The sequence below is a fragment of the Camellia sinensis genome, chromosome 8, assembly GCF_055761805.1.
Source record: "Camellia sinensis isolate YWXY chromosome 8, ASM5576180v1, whole genome shotgun sequence".
NCBI classification, from domain to species: domain Eukaryota; kingdom Viridiplantae; phylum Streptophyta; class Magnoliopsida; order Ericales; family Theaceae; genus Camellia; species Camellia sinensis.
The window spans coordinates 113034905-113058462 of record NC_138968.1 but is presented as its reverse complement, the minus strand read 5'-3'; the positions used below and the strand labels follow the sequence as shown (position 1 = coordinate 113058462).

The following is a 23558-nucleotide window of genomic DNA, read 5'->3' as shown; positions in this document are numbered from 1 at the left end:
CAAGAAATCATTAACCCCAAATAACTCAAAAATTGATGACATTTTCAACTCTTCAAGCGAACATATTTAAACAAAGTAAGTGTGACATTAATGAAATTGTTCTTACCAAAAAACAAACGTCGGATGCCCAACTTAGATTCCCAAGAGTTGTGACAGTTTGGCGACTACGTTATTGAGATGCTCGACCTTTGTATTTGTCTCGTCCCTTGCCTTTTGTCCCTCCTCCCGCTCTTTCAACATCTCATTGGATAATTGAATGCGCTCCTCTCGTTCTTTCAACAGCTCATTGTAACATCTCTCGCGCTCCTCTCGCTCTTTCATTAACTCGTCATGATCCTTTTGCCACTCCTCACGAAGTGCCTCCACCTCAGCTCGCATTGCCTCCATGTCCTTATCGTGTGCTCGTGTTGCAAATATGGTAGACGGTTGTGGGCCACTCCCAATCCAAACAAGTACCTTTTCTTCTGTCCAAGCACTTGCCTTGAAATCTCCTCTTGTGTCAATGGCATCCCTGACTCGATGGCAGCCGCTTGTACATTGACCATCTCTTGCTGTCATTTCAAATAAATAACTAAGTACAAGAAAATATACTTACATGCAGCTCACGGCATTTCGGATGGATCCAGTTATTCGTTTTCTTTGAAGTGTGGCTGTCCTCATAGAACTTTGGGAAATCCAACTCTCCATCTTTTGCTACCTGTTAACACATCAATGTATAAATCAATGACACTTTATGCACCAAATAGACAAATTTCCATGAACAGATTTTTAAACAAAGTGCTGGACAGATTAGGAGACAGATTTTTAGACAGATTTGCTGCCAGATTTTCAGACAGATTTGCAGCCAGATTTGGAAATAGAGGCAGCACTATTCTAGTTCGAATTCAAAGAGATTATCATTAACAGATTTATATTTTCCAACAGATTTTTGCCAACACATTTGTTCAGAATTTCTCAAACAGATTATGTCCAACACATTTTCGCACATAGCCACTTATAATCACTTCAGATTATGTGTATTATAACATGTGTATGTACAGGAATATCTGTTTTTTGTGAATGTATTAACTTAAATCTAAAACAAAAAGAGCTACAAGACTAATGATCTTAAGTGAAAAACAGAGTATAGTTTAGATTTTGGGCAATATATATAGTTCAGATTGTGTATTATAGTGTAGACAGATTTAGTTCAGATTGTGTATACTGTATTATAGTGTAGTATAGTGTAGACAGATTTATAAATCTAAACTATACACAATCTGTATTATAGTTTAGACAGATTTTTAGAGTATAGTTTAGATTTTGTAGTATAGTGCAGTATATATAGTTCAGATTGTGTATTATAGTGTAGACAGATTTATATATACTGTATTATAGTGTAAACAGATTGTGTATTATAGTGTATTATAGTGTAAACAGAGTATAGTTTAGATTTTGCGAGACAGATTTCGAATGAAAGACAGAGTATAGTGTAGACAGATTTAGAATGCAAACATGTGGCAAGGGTATCATTAAGATATTTTTTCCAGACAGATTTTTTGCAGACAGTAGATGTTTACTAACAGAGTTTAACATATATATATATATATATATATATATGTGTGTGTGTGTAGCAGAACATAACATTTTTCATATCCAAACAACATATAATGGATTCAATTTTAAAAAAAAAAATCGAACTCACCATAGCAGCCATTGCGATAGGAAATGAGCGAGACCCATTGGTATGATTGTACGGCAATTGACTCCTATTACTCTTGCCAGCTTTTGACCGTTTCTAAAAATAAGTCAAGCAGATAAACAATTTTTTGGTCAATATTAAGGCATATCACATTTTCACATAGATGTATGTACTCTATCTAGTCTATTATTTTACCTGGTGAGATGCATCTTGCCATGCCACATCGATCAAATGCTTCCAATTATCTAAACTCACCCCTACGGTCGGATGACCATAGATCTCATCACGTGGAAGTCCTTCTAACAATTCGAACTCTTGCTTCAAGGTGTACCTCCAATCTTTGTACAACCCATAGGCCTTCTTATTCACAATCTCTTGTGCTTGTAAGTCATTGTGGAAATCGTCTCCAATTTGAAACTTGTCCTACATGCAAAACAAATTGAAATAGTAATCATTACATATTAGTCTTTCTTATTACTCACATAATACAATTACATATTGTGGACAAGTAATATTAGTTACAAGAACTCCTTGGATGACGGCAGCTTTTGTAGTCTCATCAAGATCCAGCCATGACTTCACATCTTTCAAAGGGCACAAGGTTCTAATTTGAATTCCTAACTCGTTAGTTGCTGGAGTGGCATACTTGCCAGTCATTGCATTCAACCCACGATCGATGTGAACATAACATTTTTCCCCTTTTTTGGCTCTAATTATTTTTTGTATGCCCTTGCCAAGTGTCGGTCCGCGTACACGTAGGGGCTTCGAAGTGCCTGTTAACAACATAACATCATGAAAATTGCCTAAAATTTGGCTACAAAAAAACAATGGCAATGGCATGTGCTAATTGACAAATTTTATACACTTTAATCTTACCTACGCCACTCGGCTGCATTTCGGATGGGGCTTGTGTCTCATCAGAATCAACCATTGGTTAGCTAGTTACATGATAAGATGGTCCCACATTTGATCGGACGGGTAGAACAGGAGATGGAGCAACGGGTGATCCTAAAGGAATAGCAGCTGGCAAGTCTGTTTCTGGCTGCGTGAGTGTCTTCTTCCGAAGCCGACCAGTCTTTAAGCCAGGAACCATTTTCCAATCTGCAATAACACAAGTAACACTGTATACATGAACTAGACAAAAATAATGCTTGATTATTGCAGACAAAAATAATACATGAACTATACAATAACACAAGTAACACCATTTTCCATTTTCCAATATGCCATGATATGCCTGCTTTAAAATAAATTAGACAAAAATAATTTAGAAGGCATGAACTAACTCAACTAATTAGAAACTGAGAAGTTCATTAAAAGCACCCCCAAATTCATACAGATACAAGGATGAGCTAGAGCTCAGGCAAAGTTCCATCCTCTGGTACTATCTTGCAATGCATTGCATTTGTTTGCATCAACTACGCCAACCAATAAAAACTGAAAAAGAAAATGCATTGCCTACCTAAACTAAGCTCTAAAAAAACCTGCACTTCTCAACATATCTAAAGCAGGCAACAGTTTTTCTTAGGCATATGATTCATGAAAATCTAGTATTCACAACTTCAGAGGAAAGATCAAAGTACAATTCAAGTAACTAAACTACCTCAACAGATATTCAGCAGCTTTGGGTCCTGTATCTTTTGAAATTAGGTAATCAAGAAGCACTTGATGATCATAGTGTAACTGCAAACAAGTTAGGAGTGCATGTATTACTTTATTTAATAACTTCGCCTGGTAAGTGAAGAATAGAACATAGAGGCATTTTCTTTGTATCAACGAAATAAAAGTATATACATTGGGATAAGAAGTCTTAGTTGTTCCCATTATCTATAAATATTGAACTTGCCTCTGCAAGAAAAAGATGGAATAGGTGTATGGGGTTGAAAAGGTTTGAAACATGAAAAAGCATATCATCACATCTGTCTTGGCAGACCTTACATACAAACAAAAAAACTCATTAAAGACTGCTACAACCAATACTCTTAATAACCACTAAAACTATTCTAGCATGTGTTGCTTACTGTTGTTTGGCACCAAAGGACACGTGAAACAGTTGCAAAAGCACTTCAAATAGGATATTGTCCTACAAATCAACAGTAGACAAGAAATTAGGATATAGCAGGTCTAAAGAAAGGCACATATTCCACGAACAAGAAATTAAACGATTAATAAATTAATATAACCATTCAAGCTACACTAGCAACTATATAAACTGAACTTAGGTTAAAGCACAAAGTGCCTACAAGAAACACCGTAATAGGATATTCTATCTTCGAAGTTCCTAAATGCAACTCAGATAAATGCAACCAAATCCATGCATAGGTTGTACATTATAAGTGTATCTTCAATAATGACATGACCAGTAGTATTGATTTTGTTGTTATTATTATTCTTGGTGGCGGTGGCAGAGGCTCTATTATTGTTGTCCTCAAGGAGGTTGAAAATGCATTAAATTTCTTACTGGGTACACTACTCGTAAAATAAAATAGCCAAACACAAATCAAATAACTTCAAGACGTGAGGATGACAACAAAATTATCCATAAAACTTTAAAAGATCCAAGCCAAGGGGGTAAATTAAATTACAAAAACTACGACAATCTCATAGTGAGGTATTAGTGGACAAGGAAAAAGGGTGTACTTAATATTTTCTACAGAAAAATTAACGTGTCTAGTTAAAGATGCAAAGTAATGGAAAGCATAAGTCAAGAGAGGGTCAAGTATATCAAAAAGGAAATCATCAGAAAAATCAAAGATTAAAAAAGATAGAACCAAAGATTAAAGTAAAATAAAGAATGCCAAAGAACAAATCATGGAAAAGATTAAAACGATTCCCATGTGGTATCAGAAGACCTATTCTTCATTCTGCTGAGCTTCCCAAATTCTACCTGGCAAGAAAGATCATTTCAAAGACCCCATTGGTGAACCAAAAATGTCCAGCAAAATTCTAATATTATTGGAAAATAATCAATTTAGAATAATTGAGTTCTATGATTAAAAGTTTGACTTGCAAAATCTGTCGGGACCATGCACCAGCCAAGAAAATTAAAATCATCTAATTTCTTAAAAAAGAAACATGCTCTAATTGATGATAAAAGGATAAAACTTCCACTCACAACAGGAACCAGTTCTATCAAAAAATTGCAGGCAATAGAAGTATAAAGCATCATCATCTATAAACGAGCGACCTCTATTAAATAAGAAAAATACAAGAAATACTAAACAAATTACCTTCCTTCCTTCACTCAGCTTCTGTCTAACTATTTGTCCTAAAGTTGGTTGCAGGCAGCAACAAAAAAATTAATTATAAATCAAATTAGTATGAACCAATGTATAATCCAAAAACAAATAGAAAAATATGTAGTTGCCTTTATGGGCTGGAAGAACTCATCAATAACATTTCGTGCTCTTGAATCTTCTGAAGACAAGTCTCCGGAAAATGTCAAATTTGCATTTGAATGAGTATTGACGACACCAGAACTACTAGGAGTAGTAGCTTTCTAACACCCTCAAAATAAAAAAATTAAACCCAACAATGAGACATGCATTAATATGTAAAAGCTCCACACTCTTCATTTATACATCAAAGTTTCATACAAAAGTATTACATGTTAACAATAAAAGCAAAATGCCTTACAGGCTTACAGCTTTCCAAGTTAACACTTGGTTACAACAAAGAGTTCTAACTCGTTTACACATAAAGCCCTTGGCTTGAAATTACATGTAATACTTCAAAAAGATAACGACAATAGTGCGCCCGCCTCTAGCCTCCCAAGCTATGTCCTTGGAGGTGGCATGCTACCTGTACCTGAAAATGATATTCCCATATAGGGTGAGCCACAGCCCAGTAGAAATACACTAAACCAACCATTAACAATGACTAAAATATTAGCAATTGATAGATGGCCAACACTGATACATTCACATAAATCACATATTTATGTCATACGACTTACGAGTCCAAGTTACCTTTCATTTTCCCTTTTTCAACGGATAGGCATATAAGCACCACCCGCATTCTAAACAGATATGTATAACAACAATATCCACAGATAAGCATATGAGCTCTATCTTCACTTTACTAGACAAGCATATGAGCTGTATCTACGGAGTCCATCCCCTATCTTCTCCCAACACTATCCGGTTTAGAGGTAGATCCCCTATCTTCCCCTAAACCGTGGAGTACATCCCCCATCTCCTCCTCTACACATAACGTATACAAACACAATGGTTCTATATACAATCACTCAATACATACAGTTAATGTATTCTATCAACCGTCAAGTTCCATGACACATTCCATTGATTAGTTTCCGTTTGCCTAATCATCATGCATTGTCTACAACAATCACGACTATCCTCCACCGATAGCCCAAAGCAGTTATTTCTAAACAGAAAATAAATGCACAATGGATATTCAATCAACATTTCATTTCCTCATTTCTCACAATTAATTATCCCAATTAATTAAACAATGTAATTAGGTTGTTATCCACAATTACCATTTCAACCCTTAGGTCCCATTTTCATCAATGATTCAACATTTATTCCATTTCTCTACTCCAATCATGCATCTAGGTTTATTATGAATAAAACCCCAACTTTTGTAAAATTGCACAAAAGCCCCAAACTTTTACCAAATTACCAAACCAACCCCAACATCTCAAAATACTAAAATTTAAAGACAAAATCCATAGAGAGGAGTAGGATATCCCTACCTCGAAGTTTGAGCCAAAACGGAGATGAAGACTCGAAGATCAATGTGTTCCAAATCCCAACTTTTTCAGATTAAAACAAAGCTCTCAACGCGCTCTATCTTTTTAACAAAGGCGGCTAGATTCACACTCTAGGGAGATCAATTCTTAGAGAGAGTGTAAGTGTAGAGAGAGAGGGTCTCGGATCTAGGGTTTGATAAAAAAAGAAGGTGAAAAAGTGATGTTCAAAAACGCTACTGTCCGCTGATATAAAACACGCTCGCTCGAGCGAAGCCTTTGTCGCTCGAGCGACCAGACACAGAAAACTCTCGCTCGAGCCAAAAACTCAAAAGTGTGCTTGAGCTAAGGAATGCTCGCTCGAGCCAACAACTCAAACCCTCAGGTCTGCAACCAGAAGCACGCTCGAGCGACAGACCTCTCGCTCGAGCGAAGAACAAACCAGACCGCTCGAGCCAAGAAATACAACTCTCAGGTCCAGAACCAGACGCCATCACTCGCTCGAGCGAAGCCACTCTGGCTTGACCCACCAGACACAAACTCAACTCTCGCTCGAGCGACCAACTCCTCGCTCGAGCGAAGGTCCAAAAATCTGGGCAGCAACACTAGGCTCCCAAACACAACCAACCTGAAACAAACCTGCCCAACACATCCCATAACTCAATATACAAAGTAAAGATGATGCAAACAAGATAATAAACAACTACCAACATCCACGGACACATGTCCGGATCACCGTACAACAAGGGTAAACCCGGGATCGCTATAACCTCCCCCCCTTAAAGAATTTCGTCCCCGAAATTAAGCACAAGTTTTCAAAACAAGTTTTCCTCCATTTTAAACAATGTTACATTTTAACATTCAACAATTCGACCCATTACCGGTCATCCCATCTCTTTAACAAGAGGCATTTCACATTATGTAAACAACATATGTACTTTCAACATGCATCAACATTATGCATTATCTTTCCAATTTCAACAATATAATCAACATATATAATGTTACATTCAACTTCCATATGAGGCAAGTTCCAAAACATACCTCCAATAAACCAAAGCATTTTCAATGTTTCACAACTTAAGACATATATAAAAGCTCTTAAGTTCAACAAAATTTAACTATAAGATTACATATCAACAAACAAGTCCGGATATTTCTCTCGGACTTCCAACTCACGTTCCCAAGTGGCTTCCTCCACTCCGTGATGTTTCCACAAGACTTTTACCAAAGGAATGGTCTTGCCACGCAGGACCTGATCCCGCCTATCCAAGACCCGAATCGGTCTCTCCTCATACGAGGCATCCTCATCTACCTCTAAATCGGTCCAATCCAGCACATGTGATGGATCTGGTTCATACTTCCGAAGCATACTCACATGAAACACGTCATGCACTCCGGACAACTGCGGCGGTAAGGCTAACCGGTAAGCAACCTCGCCAATCCTCTCAAGGATCTCAAAAGGACCAATAAATCGAGGGGATAGCTTTCCACTCTTCCCAAACCTCATCAGGCCTCGTCTAGGTGATATCTTCAGAAAGACATGATCACCTACCTCAAATGCCAAAGGCCTCCTCCTACGGTCGGCATAACTCTTTTGTCGACTCTGGGTTGTGACAAGCCTCCTACGGATAAGCTCAACTTTCTCCGTCGTCTCCCTAACCAACTCCGGACCCAACAAAGGTGCATCACCCACCTCGGCCCAACAAACTAGAGACCTACACGGTCGGCCATACAAGGCCTCAAACGGTGCCATACCGATGCTAGACTGAAAACTGTTGTTATAGGCAAACTCTACCAATGGCAAGTGCCTCTCCCATGTCCCACTGAAGTCCAGGACACAACCCCGAAGCATATCCTCGAGGATCTGAATAGTACGCTCGGACTGCCCGTCAGTCTGAGGATGATAAGCCGTACTAAAGGTCAACTTAGTGCCCAAGGCACTCTGCAAACTCTGCCACAACCTAGCAGTAAAACGAGGATCTCTATCTGAGACGATCGTCACTGGGACCCCGTGCAATCTCACTATGTCCCGAATATACAAGTCGGCAAGATGATCCACCGAATCTCTCACGCGCATAGGAATGAAGTGCGCCAACTTAGTCAACCGGTCTACAACCACCCAAATAGCATCACTACCCCGTTGAGTCCTCGGAAGACCTACAACGAAGTCCATAGTGACATGCTCCCACTTCCACTCGGCAATAGGCAAGGGTTGCAACAAACTCGCTGGCCTCTGATGTTCGGCCTTCACTTGCTGGCAAGTAAGGCACTTCGATACGAAAACCGCCACATCTCTCTTCATACCCCGCCACCAAAACTGGCGACCCAAATCCTGATACATCTTAGTACCTCCCGGATGCACCGCAAGGCGCGAATGATGAAACTCTCGGAGTACCCCCTCTCGGCAAGACTCCGGTACAAACAAACAGTCTTGGTATCTCACACTCAGGTCGGGATACACCGTCAAACCCTTCTCAACTTTCCCACTGCAGATCTTCTCTCGGAGGGATTCTACCTCAAGGTCACCTCTCTGTGCCTCTAACACTCTAATCACAAGTGTAGGCTGCGCAATAACAGAAAACAAGGCCGCAGCCTCAACAGATTCGCCCAGTAGCAAATCAAACTCGCCAAGTGCTCCCAACATCTCCCATTCCCGGATGGCTATACTAGCTACATCACCAATGGTCTTCCTACTAAGGGCATCGGCCACAACATTGGCCTTTCCCAGATGATAGTGCAACTCAAAATCATAATCCTCGATGAACTCCATCCATCTTCTCTGCCTCAAATTCAAGTCTCTCTGGGTAAACAGATACTTCAAACTCTTGTGGTCCGAGAACACCTCGAACCTCTCACCATAAAGGTAGTGCCTCCAGATTTTCAAGGCAAAGATCACAGCCGCTAACTCTAGGTCGTGTGTGGGGTAATTCTTCTCGTGTATTTTCAACTGACGTGAGCCATAAGCTACCACTTTCCCTTCTTGCATCAACACACAACCCAAACCCTCTCGTGAGGCATCACAATAAACCGCATAACCCAACCCTCTCTCCGGAATAATCAACACCGGAGCGGTGGTCAATCTAACTTTCAGCTCTTGGAACGACTTTTCACAAGTCTCACTCCACACAAACTTGACTCCCTTCCGAGTCAGTCTAGTCAACGGTAACGCTAGCCTGGAGAAATCTTTCACAAACCGACGGTAATACCCAGCCAATCCCAGAAAACTGCGGATCTCAAACACACTCTTAGGCTGTGCCCAATCTTGCACTGCCTCAACCTTGGATGTATCAACAGACACCCCTTCCCCGGATACCACGTGGCCTAAGAATTTGACTTCCCTCAACCAGAACTCACACTTCCCAAACTTGGCATACAGCCTATGGGCTCTAAGCAACTCAAGCACCACTCTCAAGTGTTCCTCGTGCTCCTCCTCAGAAGGCGAATAGATAAGAATGTCGTCCACGAAGACGACCACAAATCGGTCTAAGAACTCCCGGAAAATCCGGTTCATCAAGTCCATAAAGACTGCCAGTGCATTGGTAAGCCCAAATGGCATCACCAGAAACTCGTAATGGCCATACCGCGTACGGAATGCCGTCTTCAGAATATCCTCTTCCCTGACCCTCAACTGGTGGTAACCCGATCTCAAGTCTATCTTAGAGAAACAACGGGAACCCTTCAACTGGTCAAACAGGTCATCTATACGGGGCATAGGGTACTTATTCTTAACCGTAGCCCGATTCAACTTCCGGTAGTCAATACACAATCTCAAGGCACCATCTTTCTTTTTAACAAAGAGGGTCGGTGCTCCCCACGGTGAAACACTAGGGCGAACATAACCCTTATCTAGCAATTCCTGGAGCTGAACTTTCAACTCAACCAACTCTGCTGGAGCAAAACGGTAAGGTGCCATAGAAATCGGCGCCGTACCAGGCACTAAATCAATAGAGAACTCTATCTCTCGGTGAGGTGGCAAACTAACAAGATCTTCGGGAAAGACATCTGAATACTCACAAACCACCCTCGGCAACACAAGCTGGGTCTCACCACTCTCACCACTCTCAAAGCTGGCAAGTAGACTACTAAGCTCACTTTGCCCTCGCGAATCATACCTCGGTGGCAAAACACTACCAACCCGGTCTCCCAAGAAATGGAACCACTCCCCGCTCAAGGTACATAACGTGACCCTCTAGCGGTAGCAATCGATAACAGCCCGGTATGACGATAGCCAGTCCATACCCAAAATAACATCAAAACCCTTCATGGGCATGACAACAAACGGAAAAGGAAGCCTATAGTCGGCGACCTCTATATCACATCCTCTAACACCCTGTTTCAGAATCAACTCACCACCCAAAGGCGATACCACACAAATAGGAGATGCTAACTGTGCTAACTCCAATTCCAAAACAGATGCAAATGCAGCAGATACAAAAGAATGAGATGCACCCGTGTCTATCAACACATTAGCAACCGAGTTGCAAAACAGAAAAGTACCTCTCACTACCGATGGAGCCGGTACTAAATCCTGCGCGGTAACAGCATACACGCACCCCGTAGGCCCCTGGTCTACCTGCTCACCTCTCGGAGCAAAAGACTGCTGCACAGACTGGGATGACGAAGCTCCCGGATTGGCCCTTGAGGCCTGCACAGACTGAGCTGACTGAAAACCCTGCGTCTGCCTGGAACCAGACGCTCCCGAAGTGGCACTCAACTGTGGGCAAAACCTCTTCAGGTGCCCAGGCTGTCCACACTGATAACAAGACAAGGGCTGCCCCCTGCCCAAACTCTGACTCTGCGGTCTAGCTGAAGAAGAAGCAGCTCTCTGACCTCCACCCTTCAGCGGGCAAACAGAAACCTTGTGACCCAACTGGCCACACTTGTAACAGGTGAAATCCCCCTGACCACCTCTCTCGGAGCCTGCACTCGGCACTGGGAAGGTCGATCTAGTAACACCACCCTGCGACTGTTGAGGGTTAAAACCCCTCTGCCTCCTGCCATCACTCTGACCATCTTGGCTCCTCGTGGAGCCTCTCTGCCCCTCATCCTCCTCCTGCATCATGAGCTCCATATGAGCTGCAGCGTCCACTAGGTGTCTGTACTCCCGGATATAAGACCCACCAACTCTCAACTTGAGGCCCCGCCTCAACTTCCGCTCAAACTCATAGCAACGGCGTTCCTCAGACGCCACCAGTTCAGGTGCAAACCTGGACAGACTAGTAAAGGTAGCCTCAAACTCGGCCACTGACAAGCCCTGCTGATTAAGCCGACTAAACTGATCCCTCAGCTTCTCCCTAGCTACTGCAGACAAAAACCTCTCCTGAAAAGCATTCACAAATGCCTCCCAAGTACCACCAACACGAGCCTTCTCGTACTTCCACCATTGACCCGCATCTCCCTTCAGTTGGAAGGATGCCAAGGTCACTTTCAGTGCTTCGTCCTCGATGCCAAGCATCTCGAACGTCTTACTCATTTGCTCTAGCCACTCATCAGCCTTCAGTGGCTCCTTCGGATCCCCGATAAACTCATCCGAATTAGACCGGAAAAACTCCCTCTTCAAGAAAGAAGGCCCTGCCTCAGATGCCTGATTCCCAGCTCTAAGAATACCCAAAGCTCCTGCTATCTCTCTGGCTAAGGCACCCATGGCCTGCTGACCCACCGGCTCAGCCACATTGGCCTGGCCAACCCCCTCCTGCACTGCCGGAATCTCACCCGGTAACGGTGCTTCCTGCCTCGCAGGTCTACCACGCCTAGCACCTATTCCTCGTCCTGACATCCTAATAAAGGTAACACAGAACATTAGCACATTCACAAATGTGCCGAAACTAAACACTCACGTCCTAATGCATGGACAACTGTAATTCACTCCACGTAAGCACATAAACACATAAGCACTTACGAATTTCATTTCCGGATAATGATAGTCCCAAGGCGTTACTAGAGTTCCGGTTAGAAACAGCATTGATCAAGTGCTTTTCCAACAAGACTCCCAGAAACCCAAGGATCCCATCAACATCCTAGAAATTAAATCCCATACCCACATATTCACATAAGCATGTTATCAATCAATCACATAGCATATAATACTACATCTAAGTCTCTATCAAGCGAGACAAACCCATTGTGATACTAATCACTTCCCACGTACCCAAAGTATTCGAACCCGGTACGCTCTGATACCAAGTTGTAACGCCCTCAAAATAAAAACATTAAACCCAACAATGAGACATGCATTAATATGTAAAAGCTCCACACTCTTCATTTATACATCAAAGTTTCATACAAAAGTATTACATGTTAACAATAAAAGCAAAATGCCTTACAGGCTTACAGCTTTCCAAGTTAACACTTGGTTACAACAAAGAGTTCTAACTCGTTTACACATAAAGCCCTTGGCTTGAAATTACATGTAATACTTCAAAAAGATAACGACAATAGTGCGCCCGCCTCTAGCCTCCCAAGCTATGTCCTTGGAGGTGGCATGCTACCTGTACCTGAAAATGATATTCCCATATAGGGTGACCCACAGCCCAGTAGAAATACACTAAACCAACCATTAACAATGACTAAAATATTAGCAATTGATAGATGGCCAACACTGATACATTCACATAAATCACATATTTATGTCATACGACTTACGAGTCCAAGTTACCTTTCATTTTCCCTTTTTCAACGGATAGGCATATAAGCACCACCCACATTCTAAACAGATATATATAACAACAATATCCACATTCTCAGATAAGCAAATAAGCTATATCCACATTCTACAACAGATATGTATAACAACAATATCCACAGATAAGCATATGAGCTCTATCTTCACTTTACTAGACAAGCATATGAGCTGTATCTATGGAGTTCATCCCCTATCTTCTCCCAACACTATCCGGTTTAGAGGTACATCCCCTATCTTCCCCTAAACCGCGGAGTACATCCCCCATCTCCTCCTCTACACATAACGTATACAAACACAATGGTTCTATATACAATCACTCAATACATACAGTTAATGTATTCTATCAACCGTCAAGTTCCATGACACATTCCATTGATTAGTTTCCGTTTGCCTAATCATCATGCATTGTCTACAACAATCACGACTATCCTCCACCGATAGCCCAAAGCAGTTATTTCTAAACAGAAAATAAATGCACAATGGATATTCAATCAACATTTCATTTCCTCATTTCTCACAATTAATTATCCCAATTAATTAAACAATGTAATTAGGTTGTTATCCACAATTACCATTTCAACCCTTAGGTCCCATTTTCATCAATGATTCAACATTTATTCCATTTCTCTACTCCAATCATGCATCTAGGTTTATTATGAATAAAACCCTAACTTTTGTAAAATTGCACAAAAGCCCCAAACTTTTACCAAATTACCAAACCAACCCCAACATCTCAAAATACTAAAATTTAAAGACAAAATCCATAGAGAGGAGTAGGATATCCCTACCTCGAAGTTTGAGCCAAAACGGAGATGAAGACTCGAAGATCAACGTGTTCCAAATCCCAACTTTTTCAGATTAAAACAAAGCTCTCAACGCGCTCTATCTTTTTAACAAAGGCGGCTAGATTCACACTCTAGGGAGATCAATTCTTAGAGAGAGTGTAAGTGTAGAGAGAGAGGGTCTCGGATCTAGGGTTTGATAAAAAAAGAAGGTGAAAAAGTGATGTTCAAAAACGCTACTGTCCGCTGATATAAAACACGCTCGCTCGAGCGAAGCCTTTGTCGCTCGAGCGACCAGACACAGAAAACTCTCGCTCGAGCCAAGAAGCTCTCGCTCGAGCCAAAAACTCAAAAGTGTGCTCGAGCTAAGGAATGCTCGCTCGAGCCAACAACTCAAACCCTCAGGTCTGCAACCAGAAGCACGCTCGAGCGACAGACCTCTCGCTTGAGCGAAGAACAAACCAGATCGCTCGAGCCAAGAAATACAACTCTCAGGTCCAGAACCAGACGCCATCACTCGCTCGAGCGAAGCCACTCTGGCTCGACCCACCAGACACAAACTCAACTCTCGCTCGAGCGACCAACTCCTCGCTCGAGCGAAGGTCCAAAAATCTGGGCAGCAACACTAGGCTCCCAAACACAACCAACCTGAAACAAACCTGCCCAACACATCCCATAACTCAATATACAAAGTAAAGAGGATGCAAACAAGATAATAAACAACTACCAACATCCACGGACACATGTCCGGATCACGGTACAACAAGGGTAAACTCGGGATCGCTATAAGCTTGCCGTTTAGGCTGTCTTCTTTAAGCCGCACTAGTTGATCTCAATAGTCTCCATGTAAAAAGTATTGCAATGGCAAGCCCTGCTAAAGCCCCAATAGATTGTGTATCCTGCAAATAATTACAAAGTAAAAACCATCATACTATAGCAATTGCAAATTATCCAGAATATTTTTTTTTTTTATAAATAAATAATTTTATTGAAGGAGCATCAAGATGATGCAACAAAAACAAGACTACAGAAGTAATTACCAACTCCTTACCAACCCAACAAAACTTTGTAATGCTATAGCTTGTAGATACTACATTGTCTCATTAAAGAAATAAAATAATAGAACTTCGGTGTTATTTTCCTCACCCATGCTGGAGACATGCTATTTTTATTTTTATTATATGTATATTTGCAAGACACCACATGCTGGAGACATGCTAGAGACATGTTCAAAACATATGTATTTATATTTGTATTATATGTATATTTTTAATATATATTTTATGTCAAATATTAATTTTATCAAATTTGTCAACTTTAGATATGCTATTTTAATAAAAAAAAATTAAAATTTTTTATTTTTTATTTTCAAAAATAGTACTCAACGTGTTCTTAGCGTGTCCTCATCGTGTTCCAACATGTCCGCAACGTGTCCAACTCTTTGCAGCGTGTCGAACACCTACACACAACCTCCGGAGAGGTGTCCGTGTTTCATAGGTGCATAGTTTCCAGTATAAACACAGTACTTCAGTTTCATGTTCAATGGAGAAATTTTTGACTCTCTTCAGTTAAACATATTTGCTGGACACACCAAAGGAAAAAAAAATAAACCCACAAAATTGAAGGACAAAGTAACTATCAAATGCTCTTCTTTTGCTTCTTTAAAGTCAATGTCCATGTTCTCTCAATAGCAAAAAATCTTCTAAAATGGTAAAGAAACAATACTCAAGAAAACCAACAACAATGACTTCAATAATGCAAAAACGACAAGAAATAAATTTTACAAAATGACAGGTGTCCGTTAAACTAGACTATGCGACAAGAACAATAGTAAATTCTGACAAAAAAATACAAGTTGTCATGTATGAGATATAGTCTGTGAATTTTCTTTCTTTCTTATTTTTGACAAGTATGATGGCCTATGATTTTATCAAACTTATAATCCCAGGCATATCAGACTAGCAAAAGAGGATTCAGTAGCTGACCCTAAAGTGATCAAAGCCAGACTGTTCAAAATCTGTTCAAAATCTGTACACATACATATTACAATTGAATTCAAATTAACCCTTCCAAACTAACCCTTCCTTCATTTATTCATGGTTAACTCTTATTCTAATCTCTATCTACAAAACCATAAAATAGCAACAACAAACCATAAACAGAGCAGAGGCAACCCCAAACTTGAACCCAACAACATCCACACAGTAGCAGCACAACAAAAACCCATTGCAAAACAGAGCAGCAACCAGACAAAACCAGCTGTACAGCCATACCAGCCATACCAGCATAGCTGCAGCCAAACAAATGCAGACCAGCTTAGAGCTTCCTATATCAGATGCATTCCACCAAAAGGCAAGATTCAGTTACATTCCACCAGCACACCCCATAGTAACCCATTGCACAAACTGCCATGCTGACCATTAAATACACCAACCATTCAGATCTTCAATGAATGCAGGTTTAACTGGGCTCAACTCACAATCTGACCAGCATAGCTACAGCCAAACAAGATGCAGACCAGCACCCTTCCATTTGACAGCAGCCTAACAAAACACCACAATTAAAGTAGGCCAACCATTTGACAGCAGCTCCAGAGAATGTACTCCAGGCCCCCTCAGAAAACATTCTACTTGACACAGTAAGCAGCAGTTAGATACCAAAGCTACACCATAAACTTCACTACCAAAGATACACCAAAAATGCCTTTCACTACATTCTGGACAGCAACCCTTCCAGGGCAGATCAGCAAAGCCAGGGCAGAGATAAACCAAAGGAAAAAAACATAGAATGGCAGAGAAGAAAAACATGAGTCCAGGGACTGCACTTCTGCACTGAGTGGGTACACCCACAGCAAAACTCCACCCATTTCAGTTTGGATTAGCTGCCTTAAACACACATTGATTTCTGAGTTTATTGACATTTATGAAGATAGATCCCCCTTCATTATTTTGAGTTTCCTTTGCATTTGTGCACCAATTGAATATTCACATTGCTCAAATTATGGCATGAACTAAAGCATGATATACATCAAGATTCTACACCAACATCTGTATCAAAATCACTTTGTAGGTCATATTCTTCGTCTGTGTCGTCACCCTCCCTCATTAATCCATCTTCATCATCACAGATGAAGGCATCATCTGTAACACCCTTGGCTTCTACCCCTCTGACAGATTGCAAAACTTCCATGGGAATAATTTCAGATTCAATATCATCTCGACGCAAAGCCACATCATCATCAATAGCCATAGTAGGTACGACCTCGGTGGTTTCTTCTTGTTGGAACACATCATCAGGTTGTACGACATCCATCTCCGGCACATCCCAAATTCCTCGATGTTGAAACTTTTCAACGACTCTCCAACTGGTACCTAATTTGGTGTCATTAACATAGAATACTTGTTCAACTTGACTTGGTAATACAAATGAGTCATCTTTGTACCATCGACTTGTTACATCAACTGTTGTGAAATGTGGCTCTACACGCATAGTTCTACTACTACCGCTGTTAAACCATTCACATTGGAACAATACAATCCGACGTGTGAACAAATAGTTCAGTTCCGACACTCTGCACAAGTGTCCATAGAAGTGTATCAATTGCCCTTCATGCTCCCCTTCCACGACTAATCCACTATTCTGACTTTTCCGACGGTTGTCACGGTCGATAGTATGATTACGGACACCATTACAAATACATCTTGAATATGTGTTCACTAAGCCACTAGGACCATTGGCTAATGACCACATATCATCAGTTGCTTCGGGGGAATGTTGGCTCTGCAATTCATTCATCTACATGAAGAACATGTGTCATGTTACTAGCATGCGTAACATTTACGTAATGTACGATCTATGGTAGGATATGAGAATAGTAGCTTACATGATCTTTGAACCATTTAGGAAATTCTTTCCGATGTCTGTTTTCGATGTCGAACGCACCGGCTCTTTGGTGTTACAAGTTCTTGTGCTCCCTAGTTACAAGAAATGCTATTCAAAAACTATTTACTAAGATAAAGACTAATCAATTTACAACAAAAACATTATAAATACGTTTGAAGGATTCATACTCTACGTGTTTATCCACTTCTGTGCTATTGTGTAGGACAAACCAATGAGCCAACTCGCGTTCAGCTACGGACACATCGGATGCCCTTGTCATTAGACCAAAGGGACGTACAGTTTGAGTGAATACCGCCAACCCTAGGCCACGGTCACCCATGTCATAATTCCTTTCTGGGCGGTTAAACAATGTTTCAACTCCATCCAAATACATTGAACAAAATGTTGTACATTCTTTGGAAATGTAAGCCTCGGTAATAGAACCTTCAGGATGAGCTTTGTTGGCCACAAACCCTTTTAGACGGCCAAGCAACCTAATTTTGCAAGCCGATGTCAATGTTATACTGCAATATTTATATCAGCAGTAAAGCATTAACTTAAATTTGACAGTAATACGAGGGCTGAGTTAATACCTCTCAATTGGGTACATCCATCGATATTGCACTGGGCCTCCAAGCATAGCCTCTCGAGGCAAGTGAATTGCCAAGTGGACCATGACATCGAAAAAAGCCGACGGGAAAAGCATCTCAAGCTTACAAAGTATGAGTACGATTTGTTCATCCAATTTATGCAAATCTGAACGCCTCAATGTCTTTGAACACAATTGTTTGAAGAAATTTCCCAACTCAAAAAGTGTCGTTCCAATTTCCTTATTAAGGTAGCCACGCATCCCAATTGGAAGAAGTCGTTGTATAAGGACATGACTGTCATGACTTTTGAGTCCAGATAGTTTTCCAGCTTGAGCGTTTACGCAATTGGAGATATTTGCTGCATAGCCATCAAGGTACTTTATTGATTTCAAGAAATCACAAAAGCCTTCTCTCTTTTTCACCGACAATGTGTACAATGCGGGAGGCTTCTCAAAGGACCCATTAGAACGCCTCTTCAAATGTAACTCTTTACGTATTTTCATGTCCTCCAAATCTAAGCGTGCTTTGTCTATGTCCTTGTTCTTTCCATCTACGCTCAAAAGTGTCCCAACGACATTGTCACATATGTTCTTCTCAATATGCATGACATCAAGGTTGTGTCGAAGCTTCAACGTCTTCCAATAGGGCAAGTCAAACATAATGCTTCTCTTGCTCCAATTCAAATTTTGATGTTCATTCCTTTGTCGTTTTTGATTTTGTGGGTGCTTTCCATACGGCTTGTAAGTCCCAGAATCAATTTGCTCTAGTATTTGGTCCCCCGATAACTCCAAAGGTTTGGACCTATGCTCCGTTTGACCATTGAAGAGCTTACTTGTTCACCAAGTGTGGTTCTCAGGCAAGTGGCGACGAGCACCCATATACCCTATTTTACTTCGTAATCCCTGAGACGATGCATTATTGTTACAATTAAGGCAAGCCAAGTAACCCTTTGTACTCCACCCTGACATGTTACCGTACGCAGGGAAGTCATTTATGGTCCACATTACCGCCGCATGCATTCTAAAAATTTGCCCGTTCAATGCATCATATGTTTGCACACCATGCTCCCACAAATTCTTCAATTCTTCTATTAGTGGTTGCAAGTAAACATCAATGTCTCTTCCAGGTGCCGATCGTCCAGGAATAAGCAATGATATCATGCAATATGGCTCTTTCATGCACTTCCACGGTGGGAGATTGTAAGGCATTAAGATTACGGGCCACATGCTATATGATGTGCTCATATTCCCAAATGGATTGAAACCATCTGTTGCCAGCCCTAGCCTTACATTTTGAGAGTCATTAGAAAACGTCGGATGTTGCTTATCAAAGTCCTTCCATGCTTCACCATCAGCCGGGTGCCTTAATATGTCATCATCCACACGCTTCTCATTGTGCCATCTCATATCTACGGCTATTTTTTTGGACATATACAGTCTTTTCAACCTCGGTGTCAAAGGAAAGTACCGCAATACCTTGTGTGGAATTTTTTTACCACCATCATCGTTCAACTTGTATCTACACGCGTCACATGTAGGGCATTTCTCCAAATTAGCACTCTCCTTCCAAAATAGTGCACAATCATTCTTGCACGAATGGATTGTTTCATATCCCAACCCCAAGTCACGTAAGAACTTCTTAGCATCATAGAGTGTCCATGGAACTGTTGGATCACATTCTGGTAGAATGTCCTTGAATACCTGCATAACCATATCGAATGACTTGTTGCTCCATTTGTTGTACACCTTCACATGAAGCATCTTAATGACGAATGATAACACAGAAAACTTTTCACATGTCGGGTGAACTTTGCGTTGTGCATCTTCGAATAACCTAGTGAACTTATGCAAATCCTCCCTCTCCAAACCATTATGTTCCTCGTCGGTATGATCATCCATAAGACCACTCACATAAATTTCTTCCAACATAATAGGCAATTCATCCATGGGCGGATCATCGATATCTGTCATACATTCGCCACTACCTCCATATTGGTCATTTGATACACTAGGACGAGACACGGGAACATGTTCCCCGTGATGCACCCAAGTTAGATACGAAGATGCCATGCCTCTTCGGATCAAGTGCATCCATACAACTTGTCTGCTACATTTTGTGCCATTAATGCAATCGACACACGGACACCTAATTTCATCCTCTACGCCTAAATTTGTCGTAGCAAAATCAAGGAATGACTTCACCCCTTGTTGATACTCTTTACTTGTCAACCGATTATTTATCGTCATCCAACTATTGTCCATTTTGTCACCTACAACTCACACAAAGATTAACTGAGAAAGCCATGAGAACACGCATTTCAAGTTGAGATAGATTAGGTTGTTTTTCATTCACTGTTTGGCTTGTCACATAAATCTCTTTTAGGGTGGAACTTTATGACACGATTAGTTCTAAAACAAGTTAATTTAAGAAATGACCCATAATTTTGGACCACTAGATAGCATAACTAGTAGAGCACTAGTACTAGTGAAACTATATGGTCAATGATAGAATGATATATCAAAATAATGAAAACCATGTCATGCTCTTCACAATGTGTGTGCATGACATGTTATTTGTTAAAAAAAAAAGTAAAGACAGAAACACATTTCCAACAGTTGGCTCTACATGGCAACTGTGCATGTCCGCAAAGTAAAGAACATATGTTTTCGACCTTCTTAAGGACAAAGTGTGCTTGGGTATAAAGCTATTGATACCATGTTGGAGCAGAATTGCATGTTAGGGGATGAAACTAAAGATTCATTTGACAGGGAGGGAGAGATATCAGAGGTTGGTTGGTAAGTTAATTTATCCATCTCATACTCACCTAGATATAGATTATGTTGTTAGTTAGCCTAGTGAGCCACTATGCATAATCCTATTATATTAGTTTATAGACTAATCCAGTACTTCAAAATAAACAGTTCAAATTTTTTACAATATTTGCATAACTTTAACGGCAAATATCAGCATCCAGCCATGCAAACTGAGATTCAAGTAGCTTGGGTTACCAAATGAAAAATGAGATGTTATTCAAATGAACAAAAACACAATGAGATGCATTCATATTTGTTATAATTCAGTTAGAAATAGATGATGGTGCACAATGGAAGAAATGCTCTACAAATTTATAAGAAAACTAAATGCAACTAACACATTGTAAATCAATATAATCAAAAAGCACTGTTATGCAAATTTGAAGTATATATTTGAAACAATTAACTAGTGAATACAAGTTCAAGAAGCATACATACAAATGCAAAGCAGAAAACACAAACTTCAAGAATAGGACATGTAATGTGTACCTGTTATTCTATTTCATTATGCAATATTTTGCATTCAGTTAATATGTCAAGTCTCTATTGAACTAAAATTCATACTACTTCAGAGGTTTATGCACTTGAAAGCTTAACAAACAACCCTTTTAACACCAAAACAATATGAAGATCACCCTTCAAACCTAGTAGCATGCAAAACATTTTAGAAAAATGAGAAAGTAGGAAAAGAACAAGCAAAGACAGCATGACTCTAGTGTCAACCAAGCAACAAAATTGCGTTTCTTTTCCATCAAAACAACCAAAATGTTTCAATTTAATGGGACCCCAACACGAAACAAGATGGGAAGACAGAAAATCAAAATTCTCAGATATCTACTAAATTGTACTAAAAGACAATGAAACACACCAATAAAATGAGTTGTGTCAACCCCATCAGGCATCTTTTACATATGTTAGTTTCTATTTTTAGTTTCTGTACATACTTTCCAACCTACTGTATGTCATAGACACAAGTGATTACGTGTGCCTTACAAATCAGCATATAGACCAACACGACTTCAAGGACCATGTGTACAGTCTACTTGTTCACCCATTTTCTAACAGCTTAGGCTTTTGGGAAAATTAGTAACTTAACATGAACATGGTTCGATTCGGTTAGGATTTTGGCAGATTTTCACACCAAACCAAACTTCTCAGTTTGTTGTTTCTATGGGCCAAACTAACCGCACAATGTAAACAACCAAACAGAACACTGGTTTTTGGGGCTGAATACCCATTGTATTGCCTTGTATAATTGAGAGCTATAATCCCTGGTAGTTACACCTTATACTAACTTAAATCACTGGTGATATTTGAACAAAAATAAAGCAATGCAAAATATAACATGCAAGCCCTTCAGGCACAGCACCTTCCGCCTAACTTTGCCTTAAGTAGTCGTGAACCTTAAGCACACCAAGCTCGGCCTTCTTTATGTTGCCTCGCCTAGCCACGCGGAAGGTGCTGGGCTAGTGCTTGGCTGCATTTTGCAACTAGGAGCACGCCTAAGCATGACTTTTATTACAATGAAACAGTTAAGAGTTAAGCATGACTTTTATACCACTTAAACTCAGATTTTTTTTCTTAACAAGAGAAGAATGTCAAAGCCATAGGCTTTTTGACGCTCACAAATCAGAATAGCGAGGGAGGGCCAATTGGAGAAGATGATGGACGAAGGAGGCTGCAATGGTTGACGACAAGGCTATAAAGGTGACGGAGCATTTTACAAATAGCATACTTACCATGGGAAGTTAAAACTCCAAAATCCTATCCATGCAAGTTTAAGTACTACTAGTCCTGCACTAACAGTGGCCACAAACATATATTATAATATGTGACCTAAAGCAGCTAATAATTAATATCCATTAAAAAAAAAAAAACCAACCTGAATGACAATCCTGTGCTACAGGATTACCATTAGGGGTAACTCCACAGAGTAGACCAGCAAGCTCTAGCAAGCAGCTTGGTTTTGGGTAGTTGGCAATGATGTATTTACCGACAATGAGAAAAGCGAGTGCAAACACCATAGAAAAGAAATTTTTAATTAACAAAGTTAAAATCCCTCATATTGTTGGACAGTACAGGTTTGTAGGAAAGACTTGGATGTGAAACAAAAGTAAGAGGATGTCAACTTCGGGTACAAATCAATTGAGCCAAAGAGTTGTTTGGTGCAGAAAATCCCTATTCATAAGTCCAAGATAAGCATCCCTTGTACAGTAATATGATTATACAAGTATATTTCAAATTACCACGTTGTCATGCAAAATGAAATGTTCCATTCTTCACACCTAACTGTTGGTATTAATATAAAAAACTACCCATGGTACATATCAGCGGTTCACCCCTAACTGTTAGTGTTAACATAAAAAATACCCAAGCTACATAATAGCAGCTGATCAGAGGATGACTGGATCTTC

General features: G+C 40.3%; 2 protein-coding genes across 2 annotated transcripts; both read right to left on the bottom strand.

The window, feature by feature from the left end:
- Positions 1-571: 571 nt before the first annotated feature.
- On the bottom strand, positions 572-2612 carry LOC145797976 (uncharacterized). Its single transcript, XM_082885419.1, has 5 exons — positions 2558-2612; positions 2204-2454; positions 1877-2104; positions 1685-1777; positions 572-697 (listed from the first exon to the last, which is right to left on the bottom strand). The coding sequence occupies exons 1-5, from the start codon at positions 2610-2612 to the stop codon at positions 572-574; spliced, it is 753 nt and encodes a 250-aa protein (XP_082741545.1).
- Positions 2613-16886: 14274 nt separating this feature from the next.
- On the bottom strand, positions 16887-23168 carry LOC114264176 (uncharacterized). Its single transcript, XM_082885418.1, has 5 exons — positions 23027-23168; positions 19621-20600; positions 18335-19137; positions 18040-18235; positions 16887-17654 (listed from the first exon to the last, which is right to left on the bottom strand). Exons 1-5 carry the CDS (start codon positions 23166-23168, stop codon positions 16887-16889), a joined length of 2889 nt encoding a protein of 962 aa, XP_082741544.1.
- Positions 23169-23558: the final 390 nt, after the last annotated feature.

Bases quoted from the DNA above. Each gene is read 5' to 3' on its own strand.
- LOC145797976 (XM_082885419.1), bottom strand. From the start codon at position 2,612: ATGGTTGATTCTGATGAGACACAAGCCCCATCCGAAATGCAGCCGAGT. The intron at 2,455-2,557 runs GTAAGATTAAAG...TGTTGTTAACAG, and splicing joins AATGCAGCCGAGTGGCGTAG to GCACTTCGAAGCCCCTACGT. The intron at 2,105-2,203 runs GTAACTAATATT...TTTTGCATGTAG, and splicing joins CCGTCATCCAAGGAGTTCTT to GACAAGTTTCAAATTGGAGA.
- LOC114264176 (XM_082885418.1), bottom strand. From the start codon at position 23,168: ATGGTGTTTGCACTCGCTTTTCTCATTGTCGGTAAATACATCATTGCC. The intron at 20,601-23,026 runs GTTGGTTTTTTT...TGTGAGTTGTAG, and splicing joins AGCACAGGATTGTCATTCAG to GTGACAAAATGGACAATAGT. The intron at 19,138-19,620 runs GTAAGGCTAGGG...GGTCAAACGGAG, and splicing joins TTTCTAATGACTCTCAAAAT to CATAGGTCCAAACCTTTGGA.